The sequence below is a fragment of the Anoplophora glabripennis genome, unplaced genomic scaffold (assembly GCF_000390285.2).
Source record: "Anoplophora glabripennis isolate ALB-LARVAE unplaced genomic scaffold, Agla_2.0 scaffold591, whole genome shotgun sequence".
Classification (NCBI taxonomy): domain Eukaryota; kingdom Metazoa; phylum Arthropoda; class Insecta; order Coleoptera; family Cerambycidae; genus Anoplophora; species Anoplophora glabripennis.
Genome location: NW_019416691.1, coordinates 87,780 through 100,942, shown reverse-complemented (window position 1 = coordinate 100,942; position 13,163 = coordinate 87,780). Strand labels below are relative to the sequence as shown.

The 13,163-nt window shown below is 30.5% G+C and overlaps 1 protein-coding gene across 1 annotated transcript; it reads right to left on the bottom strand.

Annotated features, from left to right (window-relative positions):
* Nucleotides 1–465: 465 nt before the first annotated feature.
* On the bottom strand, nt 466–8,685 carry LOC111691846 (ras-related protein Rab-1A-like). The gene is made up of 5 exons (XM_023455243.1): nt 8,578–8,685; nt 1,684–1,731; nt 1,566–1,613; nt 959–1,186; nt 466–677 (listed from the first exon to the last, which is right to left on the bottom strand). The coding sequence occupies exons 1-5, from the start codon at nt 8,683–8,685 to the stop codon at nt 480–482; spliced, it is 630 nt and encodes a 209-aa protein (XP_023311011.1). The 3' UTR covers nt 466–479.
* Nucleotides 8,686–13,163: the final 4,478 nt, after the last annotated feature.

Here is a 13,163-nt window from a genome sequence, read left to right as displayed (position 1 = left end):
GGCGTTTGCTTTTTTGCGCTTCCTTCTACCAACCGTTAATATTACTTTTTCATTCTTATACAACACTCATGTAACAGGTGACGTGGGATTTGATAAGATAAGTAGGGTTTTGCACAACACCAAATTCCTCACTGCAGCACTGCACTGCTGGGCAATTTATGACCCACTTGTCGCCTGCTGTGATTTATTGTCAGAAGCCCAATACAATTGTGTTACATTTCGTTTGCCCGCGCTCGCATTCTTCAACTGGTCGTATACATTTCTACCACCTGCACGTTTAGTTCGACCAGACCTATATATGGGTATGGCTAAATAAATATGGGAACAAGTTTTTCAAATATTTCAATGCCGAGTTGCTGCTTAGCGACCGAGCCTGGTACATACTTTGAAATTATAGGTTCTTCAACTGACTTCGGAAAAACTATATCTGGTTAAGCATAAAATAAAAGTTGTTCATTACATACCAACAGATGCAGTTTTCAGCAACATCCTGATCTGGTAGTTTCCACTGGGCGACTTGCATCAAATTTGACTTTTCCACCCTGATCAGCAGCCGAAGATGGCGGCCCCACTCTATTTTTGATTTCAGCCGCCATTGTCATAAATGCCTGCTCTACATTTGTAGCATTTTTAGCCGATGTTTCAAGGAAAGGAATACCCAACTGATCCGCATATTCCTGAAAAACAATTCAATCATTCCCTGCTCACTACTCACTATTTATAAAAATTCAAAGATTTTACAAGAAATATGCACATAAAACTCCACATTTACAATTAGTTATTTATTTTTTTTACAATTTTTTGTAAAAATATTTATAAAAATTTATCTTCCAAAAGCTGTTATCAGTCATTTTGAATTTATATTTAAGGCTTTTAATTTCATAAACATATTTTTATTCGAAATTAATGAAAATGTAGAACTAATAATGAAATCGAAAACTGTTCTTTAATTACATACCTTGGCAGTGGTAAAATCAACAACTTTCTTTGTTGTTAGATCACTTTTATTTCCTACAAGTAGTTTGTTGACGTTATCACATGCGTAGCGATCGATTTCTTCTAGCCATTGTTTAACATTATTAAAGGACTCTTGGTCTGTGCAATCATAAACCACAATTATCCCATGTGCCCCCCTGTAATAACTAGATGTAATAGTCCTGAACCTTTCCTGTCCTGCAGTATCCCACTAAAATAAATAGTAAAATAGCTTCATCGACCAATTATAACAAAACAAACATTAAGAAAAAGCTTGAAACATTTTTATTTTCTGGTTCTGCTAGAAGTGTTTTTCTTTTTGCCGATTCTTACTTAAAGAATTAAATTTTGATCTATCTCGTGCATCACATGCCAAAATAGATACAAAAGCAAGCAATTAGGGTGGTAATATAAGTCAATATGTTTGTTATAAAAATTGCTACAAATTTATTTTAGTCTGTAAGTCATTCACAGTAATTCATTAAAAATATTCTTTTATACATTTATTTTAAAATTTATGTTTATGTAGAAAAATATTTATTTTCCATAGGTTATGATCTTAATTCTAATTTTTATTATAAAGTACTCACAATTTGCAATTTAATAGTTTTTCCATCTAGATCAATTGTCCGGATTTTCTGCAACGATAAAGACAATTAATAATATGTTATGAAATAGATATAGAATAGAAATGTATGTAATACTCACAAAATCTACACCAATAGTACTGATGTAGCTCTCTGTATAAGTATCATCCTATAAAAAAATAATAATAATAAAGATACATTAACTGCCATGCCGTGGAAGAAAACTATATAGGGTACAATATTCCAAAATTGAAATGAATAAATGAAACTTTATATTCACAAATGCTTCGTTTGTCAGCTAAAAGGTGATAAAGATTCATTATCTTAAATGTCTCCGAGTAAACAGATTATTTAGTACCAATGGTCTTATTCGCTGAATTACATTTGATAGCAACAGATCACAAAAACATTAAGACCATTGCTACACTTTAATAATCACTTCCAGGTATACAATCAGTGGTGACTGATATTTTGATAATAAAATGATCATATTTCGATAATAAAATGTAACCTATTTTTGAGATAATTTCTAAGCCTACAAAGAAAACTTTCATAGTCAAAAAATTTCGAATAACTAACTGTATAATTTAATTACATCGACATACGCAAAAAAAGCTCTAGTACGAAGATGTAGACTCCGGTAGTGCTACACATTTTGATGCCAATAATCCATNTTTTAAATATTTCCAAATTCGTCAAAAATTGAATTTTTTATTTAAATTTTTTTTTTCTCGTTATTTTATCATTTTCTAGGTTGAAAAAAATCTCGATTCTGAAAATTTAAAATCGATATTTTAATTTCTAAAGGTCACTCATAATTATTTTAATTTTCCCCTGTACGTAAAATTTAATCTTTATTAGTACATATTATTGGTCTTTTATGCGTTATATTTTCGTACTACTTAAGCTTTACAAAATCTTATTATTTAGGTACTTTTAAAAAATTAACCCATATTTATATATCAAAGATAATATTAGACCATTATGCTTTATTTTAGCACGCATTTTATAATAAACCAACTCTGTGTTTTCACTTTCATTTTCAAGTGTAGCGACACCTGTGACAGAGTATACAAACTAATTATACTTACTTCTTGCATTCAGATAGGAATCGCTACAATTCTGGTTTAAATATATAATAATAATGGAGTCGTGTGTAAAATGTTGTCATTTTACTTGAGGACACAAATTATAGAATTATTAATAAATATTAATCTGAAAACTAAATACAAATGATCCTAGGTGTCCGTTCTAGTGAGAAGTAGTTTGGTTATTGTGACTTACCTAGTTCCGTCGTAAATACAATATATTGACAGACTAACAGTATGGTTAAAATTGAGGTACTTTGGCATTTATTTAAATTATTCTTCTGTTCTCATGAGCACTGACATTTATCTCACTCGCTAGAGGGAACCATTGCGAATACATTGATATATAATAATATTCAATTATGTTAGTTTCTTCAATGATTTGTGTCCTCATACACGGTAAAAATATACATACTAAATCGCCCCCTTAATTGCCTTTTTATTCTGCACCGGAGATTTAGTAATATGGTAAAAAATCGAAAACTGTTTTACGTTATTTCCTAAGTAAAAATTAGAAAAATAAAAACACGGAAAGATATTTTTTAAAGCATTATTTAATGTTTATTTTGCTGAAATAAATCTCGATAAATGTGAAAATAAAATAACAAAATAAAATTTGAATATTTAGAATAAGAAGCCATTAAAATAACCAACTTTACATAAAATATTTGTGAGTGTAACACCTCACACGTTTCGAGAAATCATTTTTCATAATAAATAACTTAAAGTAAAGTAACTGTTTGCATATTGTTCTCTACAATTTATTTATTTATTTATAAAGGTTTGTGTTACTTACCACAGGCCACCTAGACTGACTTATAGAGCGACTTTGGTGAAAACACTTAGGAGCCTGATTTGGAGCCCAGCGCTCAGTTGTGTCCTAGCATTTGACGTGTACGCATCGGTGTGATTTCAATAATTAGACGTTTTATCATGGTCAAGTGTATTGTAAAACATTGTATAAATAGAAGTGATCGAGTTTGTGAAGGGAGGCGAAAAGTTTCCTTCTTTAGGTATATAAAAAAAGGAATATATAAAAGGTAAACATGTATGCCATTTTTCGGTTGACGTCACAAGTTTCCAGGGTTAGCTTTATAATTTCGTTCGCCCATATAGTGTAGTGATTAACGTGATATTGTTATTATAAAATAATGAGTGAATTACTGTAAAATATTTTTAGTAATTATTTGCTTTATGTGAGTCACAAATTTTTATGAAATTTTACTAATTCCCGTCATTTCGAGAAAGCTGAAAATTAATTAAATGTTTTTTTCAATTGAAAAAATCGCAAACAAAACTAATTTCAGATTCATGTTCAGCACCCTTGAAAAGGAGAGTTGGCAAAATGTGATTAGAAAAATCAGAGAGTTTTGTGACAAAAAAAAATAATTAAGTACCCTTCGATTTTCCAAACCTAATATTTAAATTTTTACAGATTTCCAAGGAATGTTGACATAAAACGAAGATGGGTGAAGGCTATTAAAAAACAAGACTGGACACTAGCAAGTACATTATAGTATATATTGACGGTTTCGTAACAAGATCTCTAATAAAGCCAATAAAATGTGAAGACTGTTTAATGTCAAATACACAGTATTCGTACAATTTTTATTAAANGCGGTTCAATGTTATTTAAATTTACTATCACTATTGATTTGAGTAAGTAGCACTGAATGAAAGCAATTTTTAACGATTTTCACAATATGATATTTATTAATTATTCATCTTTAAATTTCGAACAATATTTTAAGAAACACAGAAACTAGATTTGTTATGGACTTTTACATGACTTAATAACTGATAAATTTCTTAACTCTACCTAACATGATTTAGAAAATGTTTGGTTAACCAATTAGTACTGTTTTAAATGTTTTACGAAACAAACTCACTTATATTAAGAACACAGAAACTAAACTAATCCTTATACTATGAAATGTTCAAATATATCATTTTAATTTTTATCCAATGACATTGTCTGTGGTTTGAAATGAATTTTTCAATTTCGCAAAATGTTTTTTACTTCGAATTCGCAACACTTTAATTTATGTTTTGGAGAATATGCTTAGGCAGTTGACTTACAATTTTCATTATCTCTGCTTTGGAATGTTCAATCATCAGTCTCACCTCACTTTTAGTCGTAGTTTGACAGCTGTACTCGTCTCTTGAAGATGGTTTTTGTGTCTGAGTTGGTTGCTTCTTGGTGTTCTACGATGTTATTTGGGGAGCTACAGGATAACATGCACCCCTCACCAGTGTCTCGGACCAACTTTGTTTCTCCTCCCGACTTGTTTACTTCCCAACGATGCTCTGTTGTTTTCCGTTACAAGGTAAATTTTCTGATTTGTCCTTTTGTTATTCGTCACTTGTATCCATGATATTGTTTTCTAACTGCGCACTTTCTTTTATTTTAATTAAATTACGGCGTAATTTGTATTTTGTAACTGCGTAGTAAATTTTATACATCTTAAAACTAATTTACAAGAAATTTTTATATTATATCATTCTGCATGACAATTTTAATAATAAACTTCTAGCCTATGTGTTTTTCTGATACTATAATATTTGAATTTTCTTTTGTACTAATTTATTTAACGTTTATTTAATTTTAAAATTGTTAAATTGGCCCTTCTTGTGGCATTTTTCTTTTACTTTCATGCTTCCACTTCGATCCTAAACTTTATTTTTATGACATGCTTCTCATTTAAAATGTATTAGTTAAATTTTTAATGATAATATTTTAATTTTTATATGAAATAACTATGAAATGAGATTTTTATTTTACTTTAAAGTAATTTATGTCTTTCTTATAGTCTACATTATAATTTCATGAATTTTTCTCTGCTATTACTCGGTGTCGTGTCTTGAGATACAGTGTGTTCACTTCAGTATGTGTTTTTTGACATAAATAAGATATGATTCTAATATTTTTTCTCTGAAGAGTAAAAACTTTTTTTATAGAGGGAGCATGACCCCATACTAAAATAGCATATGTTATGATGGAATAATAAATGATAAACTATCAGCAAGCTTGATGATGAGACTCTTCGTTTGAGACTCCGGAGTAAATAAGTATGCTTTGATATCTTGGAGCAAACATAATTAAATTAACATGTTGATCCCATGTCAGTTTAGGGTCAAGATGAACTCCCAAGAATTTTACTCGTGCTGAATTATCCCAGTTTTCCATATTCCAGTGACTAAAAATCATAGTTTCGGTATTCGAAGTATTCAAACTGAGTTGATTACTAGTAATCCAGTTTTCTACCGATGCATGTTGGTCATAAGTTGATGTCGTTAACTGTTCAAAGTTTAAGTTGGTTCTAGTTATATTTGTATCATCAGCAAAGAGTATACTTTTAGTATCATAAGGTAAACAATTAGGAAAATCATTAATATGAATCAAAAACAGTAACGGACCCAATATGGAACCTTGTGGAACTCCATGTTCAATATTTTTTATGGATGATTTCACATTATTATATACAACATACTGTAAACTATTACTCAAATATGATCTTAATAATTCCGAACTGTATGATGAAAAAACATAATTATGTAGCTTATGTATAAGAATTTCGTGTGATACACAATCGAAAGCTTTTGTCAGATCTAAAAATTGACTAGCAACGTATTTCCCTTCTTCAAAACTATTGTTAATTGTGGATGTTAGACAATCTATGGCTAGTGTGGTCGATAGATTACTTCGAAAACCGAATTGTTGAGGATTGAAAAGTCCCTGAGTCTCAAAATAATTAGTTATTTGTATTTTTAAGATAGTTTAATATATTTTAGCTAGATGAGGTATTATAGAGATAGGTCTGAAATTAGAGGGATCATTAATATCATTATTTTTATAAATAGGAACAACCTTAGAAATTTTTAAACATTGGGGGAAAATATTTTTACGTATACAATAATTAATTAAATCAGTGCAAGGTATTAATATTGGGTCGATTATTGATTTTAAAATTTTTGTGGAAATATTATATACATTACAAACAGGGTCTGCTCTCAAAACTCTTAACAATAACAATTACTTCCCAAGGGGACACTTCAAAAAATTAATCACTGGACGGAGTAATTGGAGGCGGCTATTTAAATCGTTGTTATTAACGGGTAAATTGCTTATAACATTGTTAGCAACATTTATAAAATAGTTATTAAACTGCTCGGGTGTCAAGTTACTTAAATTATTTGAATAACTCATTTTAGTATTATTAATTAAATTCCTAATTGCTTTTTGGGGATTTGTATGCGTTTTTATAAAATTACCGTTAGCCATTTTCTTAGCTTTAGAAATTTCAAACCGGTAGCGAGATCTAAATAATTTAAGATTAGATTTATTATAATCTGATGGATTTCTTTTACAAATTTCTGTAAGAACCTGTAGTTGCTGCCTCATTTGTCGAAAAGTAGCATTAAACCACATTATTATACCGGAATGCGATGAACGCACTAAACGATATCGAAGCGGTAAATATTGATCTACAGAATGTATAATAATATTATTAAACATTACGAAACGAGTGCCAACGTCTACAATTGTGAATATAGTTCAAAATTCCAGTATGTAGATCTACTCTCAACTTTCCAATAAAAACAAAACTGAGGATTGTTTTTTCAAATAGCAACTAGCACGTTTAATTGTTTTAAAAAATGTGCTATAAAATTAAATGTTTAACGAATAAACAAACAGTTTTTTAATAAACTCCATACTTTTCCAATAGGTACTGTAAGAAAAATAATTCATAATAGTTATTCTCACATGAAATTATTACAGCTGTACAACTGCGAAACAATGTTTAACGTTCATTTTGGTTGCTGTTTTTTCAGCACATTACTGCCGATATAATGAAAACATAATAATCTCATGACGATATTAACAGTAAAGCTGAAATGAATCATATATCTTGTTTTAACGGAATTGTAGTTTAAATGAACAACTACAGAGATACGTATTTTCTAATATCATTTTATTTTATATCACGTTTATTTCCGCTGAAAAATATATCCCCGTCCATAGACGAAATGCGCATATTTTTAGACTGATTTATTACAATTTACAATATTACTGAGTTTATATGACGTAATATCTGAAGATAAATGGACTGTCCATATCCAGTCATACAGAAAGCATATTTTGGATTCTGAAAGCATTACTCTTTTGTTGCGCTCTTAATACTATTATTCATAATATGTAGGTACTCGTATTATACTTTACTTACTACTATTCTTACATTAATATGCCAGTTGAATGCTAAAGTATCTTGACCGTTAAAAAATCGGTAACACTAGTTTACTAATTACTTATTTACGACTTCTTTTCAATTTAAAAAAAATTGTGAAATTTCCCTTAACTCGCACTCAATGGTTATCGAATTTGAGATATTTCTCAAATTGTGTATCAATCAAATTGAGTGAAACTTACACTTTGTTAATAAAACCACAATGTAATTTCATGTGTTAAAACAATAATTATGGAATTTTTCTCTAATATAATTTAGGCACAATTATTTCAAAGGAATTTTTTACTCACAATCAGTCTTATCCCTAAAAGAAAATAAATTTTTAAGGCTAATTGTAAGTGAAACAATCTATGTCTGTGAAATTCAATGAAATAGGAAGCTTGCAGGAAAATTCTATTTCTTTTAGAACTACACAAAGGAGGGGGACCATTAAGTGCATGTTTCGGCCCAATTAGAAAAATAAATCGACTATGACAGGTAGTAATGGCAGAAATATATCTTTTTAGATATTCCTAAAGCCAGACAAGCAATATTCACTTGTTTTGAGATAAAATGATTCAACCCGCCTTCCTCTACCCATGTTCAACTATTATGACAAGCAGTAACATCTCTAGAACAGAGAAGAAATATTCAGTTGATTTTGGCCCAAAGTTTCCCTGTAGAACTTCAGTTTGAGTTTGCCTGTCCAAGCTTCAGCTTGGGTTTACCTGACTGTACTTCAGTTTGAGTTAGCTGTTGAAGCTTCAGCCTGGTTTTGGCTTGAGCTTTTGTTTGAGATACAGATTTCATGTCTGAATCTCAGTTAGAGTTTTTCTGGCAGAGGTTCAGATTTACTCCTGCCTGTCACAATAGTTGGACGCGATTAGAATTATGGGAAAGGTATGGGAAGATGGGCGTTGGATCCATTTGGCCCAACAGAATATTGCTTGTCTAGCCCTAGGAATGTGTAAAAAGACATTTTTCTTAGAATATCAAAATTTAAATTCAAGAACGCATTCTGATGTCTTTTAGTGCGACCAAAAACATAACTTCTTCTGCCATCTAGTCTACGATTCCCATACCAAAAGCAAAGTAAATTTGGCTGACTGTAGACTTTTGTTACCATTCTGGTGCCATCTGGACGTCCTGTCCCTATCATTCACCTTCTCGATTCTCGATCGCACTAAATAACGTCATGAAATTGAATATTTGCGCGCCAAACTTAAACAATTAATTATTAATTAACAATCTCTAAGAGATTCCTAATAATTGCACTACTTACATGATTGATTACTTAAAAGTATAAATAATTTCTAAACATCTAAAAAAATGTATGACCATTGTTGTCGAGCTTGCCACAGAGATATTCAAAAGAGTTATTGTAAAAGCTATAATACATTCCATTAAAAGAATGTGTACTAACTAAGAGGGAGTTTATAACCAAAAAGGAAATAAAAAATCGAAGTTTCAAAAATGTTTAATTGAACCACTGAACTGGAGAACGGTTGGATTGATTTGGCTACTTTTTTTAATGTTCGTAATAGTCCGAATAAGGGAAAAAAAATTGGAAAAGTTACCCGGAAAATTGGAAAATTCGGGAAAAACTGAAAGTGCTTATCACAAACAAATTTTTGAAATTTGGACAGGACAAACGTCTGTCGGGTTAGCTAGTGTATAATAAAAAGAATTACAAAGAGAATGATCATACTGTACTAATAATTTATGAATACATTACCTACATTCAATCAAATCATGCCTTTGGTTAATTAAACCTTCACTACAGGTAACAATGGAAATAAGAGGCAAACGTGTATGATGGTTGTGATAGGTAAGTTGGCAAAAAAAGAGAGATTTTCTAAATACTTATGTAAAAGTATACTGAACATTTTAAAATAATTATTGTCGTATAATATTATTATATATAAGGGCAATTAGTTAATTTTAGTACAAGGTAAGTTCCAAAATAAACAGGACTTTTCAACAATTCTTGTTAGGCCATCTATTGGCCATTACATGTATCGGAAAAGTAGGTACTGTCAAAATTTCATGGCATTTGGACGAATCTAAGCGAAGTTATTGCGTCTGAATTGACAGTATGTTTGTATCATCTGTACAAAAATGGGCATCGAACAAAGAGCTAATATTAAGTTTTGTTTTAAATTTGGTAAAACTTTTATCGGAACATTTCAATTGATGAACCAAGTTTATGGTGATGATTGTTTATCCTGTGGCAGAGTTCATGAGTGGTATATGCGGCTTACAAATGGTCGTGAGTACATAAATGATTAGCAACATGTTGGTCAACCGATATCCGTGATCACCAATCCGTGATTGCATCAGCCAAAATCTTCATTGAAATTTATGAAATTGGAATTTAACATGTTCAAAATTGCTCAGAATTTAACATTCGTAAGACATCCAAAGCGAAAAAAACCTTCCTTTACAACATTGTGACTGGTGATGAAACACGGTCAATATACTTCAGAAACCAAGCAAAGTGCCGAGTGGAAGGCGCCAGACGAGCCAGAACTCAAAGGAAGTCAAAAGTGAAGACAATGTGAATTTGCTTCCAAAGGCATAGCCCACAAAGAGTTTGTTCCACCAGGCCAAACCATTAATGCACAATTCTATCTTGGCGTTTTGAAGCGTTTGGTGCATCTTCATCGTATTCGGTCAAAATATCGCACAGGAGGAAATTTGTTGCACGGTAATGCGCCTTCTTATCGATCGACACTTGTGACCGATTTTTTCATTATAAATCGCATTTTAACTGTCAACCATTCCTCGTACTTACCTGATTTGGCACCGTGCGACTTTTACCTTTTCGGAAAAATGCATTTGCCGAATGCAATCACTTCTTGAGATTGTAATATCATTAAGTGTATAATCATAATTATGAATTTGTTTTTTTCTGAATATCATTGAATTTCATTACACCCGGAATATTAGAATGCCCCTTCTTATTTTTTACAAATGACCAAAATTTAGAGGAATCAGCTATAATGAGACGTTTAGAATTCTCCATAAAACTTTTATATGCCTGTTCAATTTGAATTTTAACTGTACGTCTTAAATTACTGTATCTATTGAAATAATAATCAGTTTTAAACTTTTTATAATTTTTCAAAGCAGATTCTTTAGAACGAATATTTGTTATAATTTCTTTAGTAAACCAGGGTGGAAAACGGCGACGAGGATTAATTTTTAATGGAACAGACTGATCAAAAATATTATTTAGTATATTATAAGAAACTTCACAAGCAGTATTAATATTTTCACTTCGTAATACTTCAGACCAGTCCGCATTCGCAATTAACTCATACATTAAAGGATTATATTCCCTATTTAAATTGAGGTTGTTATTATTAAATTGATCATAATGTTGCAATACACATTTAAATATTACTTTCAATACAGGATGGTAAGCATTTTCTTTGACAAGAGGCAAATTGTCTCTAGACACCTTGCAAGAAAAATTGGAATATACCAAATCAAGCAACCTACCCTGATTATTTGTAACAAAATTATATTGTTGTAGGTTAATCATTTCACTTAAGCTACTCAAAAGTTCACATTTATTTAGTATTATTTCTATCTACTCCAAAACCTGGAACATTGAAGTCACCCATGATAAGAATATTTTTACCATATTGTACACATAATGTTATTAAATTCTCAGTAAACAATTCAAAATGAAATAGCGATACATTAGGTGGAATATAAATAACAAATATATAGGCAACGAAATAACTGTTTATGATTTTACATCCAACTATGTCAATCATAGGTGTAGTACTTTTAATGGGGGACGCATCTATTATTTCAATGTTTAAATTTGATAAAACAGTAAAAGCATACTCAATAATTATTATGTCAGTGGATTATCTCATTACCATCAATGTGTTTACTCACAGTGCACTGCATATGTCGCTGTGGTTCATATTATCCTTTCAGCTTCTCCAACAAGAGTGCCTTTTATTTACGTCTAAAATAAAACTGGTCTTTTTCACTCACTTGAAGCACTTAATACGTTTTACTCTTTCAAGGGACTTGACTTCGTTACCAAGATTAAAGGAAGAAATTTAAGTATGTATACTGGACGGAACTCAATCTTTGAGAAACTTTAAACTTATCGTGGAAAATTATGGTCATATTACCTTAGAAAATGGGTTTGGGGAATGGAAATAGAGGGGCTATTTTTATTCTGCAAAAATTATGATTTATATTTGTAGTATAATTATGCCGAATGAAGCAAGTCTCTTATATTAACACACCAATATGTGTAAAGGTAAAAAAAGAAAAATCAAATGAAAATAATTAGATGCAAAACCGAGCGAAATGAATTAACAAATACTTGGAGCAACATTTTCACGGTCTATCGAATCGGCCTTTGGCACACATGATAGTCATTAGATTGAGCGTCTTTTCCATAAACATTAACGTCTAACGCTTTTTGCAATATTAATGCGCAATTTTCGAAAACTGATTTTTCCGCGTTCGACCATTATTTTACAGTTAACAAATTGGTGAAATATGACTTAAGAAAGTTACCATAAATTATAGATAATTTAATAGTCTATAACATAAAATAATTAAATTTCCGACAGGTTGTCTAGATTTTTTTGAGCAGTAAAAAAAATGAAAAAAGCACTTAATTTTGCCACTTGCAATTTGCCAACTTAGCGTCACTTTCTTTGATATTATCATTCTACATATCCTTCACAGTCATCAAGTGCAATAAAATGTATATTAATAATTTTTTTACGTTCAAACTCTAATTTGACTGAGCTACAGGACCTATTAAAACTAATACTTGCTTAAGGACCATGAGAGCGTAAAATCATAATATCATTTGTAGCATTAACTACCTATTGTAATATTATACAAGACATTACAATTTCTTTTAATTCATTCTTTAGTATTAAATTTACTGCTTATCCAAAAAAAAAAATGGGAATAGGTGCGTCATGAAAATTAGAGTATTGTAAAATAAAATTCTAAAATCCTTGTAGTTTCCGAAAAAAAAAAAATATATATATATATATATTGAAGTTGTAGTATTTTGAACTTTTACATCGCTGGGCTAGTTTAGTCTGGAATACTGAAATTCAATTTTAGTATTATCGTCGTTGATAGTGTTTACATTAGTTTTTCAAGTGTCAAAAATGGCCTACATGTATAGCAAATCGGAGTTGATGGATATCGTTTTAATTTATGGTGACGCATGATAATATTTGTGTTATGATGAAGCATTTGTGTTATGGTGAACCAATATTTGTGTTAGTTCG

Excerpts from the sequence above, each read along its gene's own strand:
- LOC111691846 (XM_023455243.1), bottom strand. The coding sequence starts at position 8,685 with ATGAAATCTGTATCTCAAACAAAAGCTCAAGCCAAAACCAGGCTGAAG. Across the intron at positions 1,732-8,577 it reads CCAAGCTGAAGCTTGGACAG|GATGATACTTATACAGAGAG; the intron begins GCAAACTCAAAC and ends ATTTTTTTATAG. Across the intron at positions 1,187-1,565 it reads AAACTATTAAATTGCAAATT|TGGGATACTGCAGGACAGGA; the intron begins GTGAGTACTTTA and ends TATTTATTTTAG.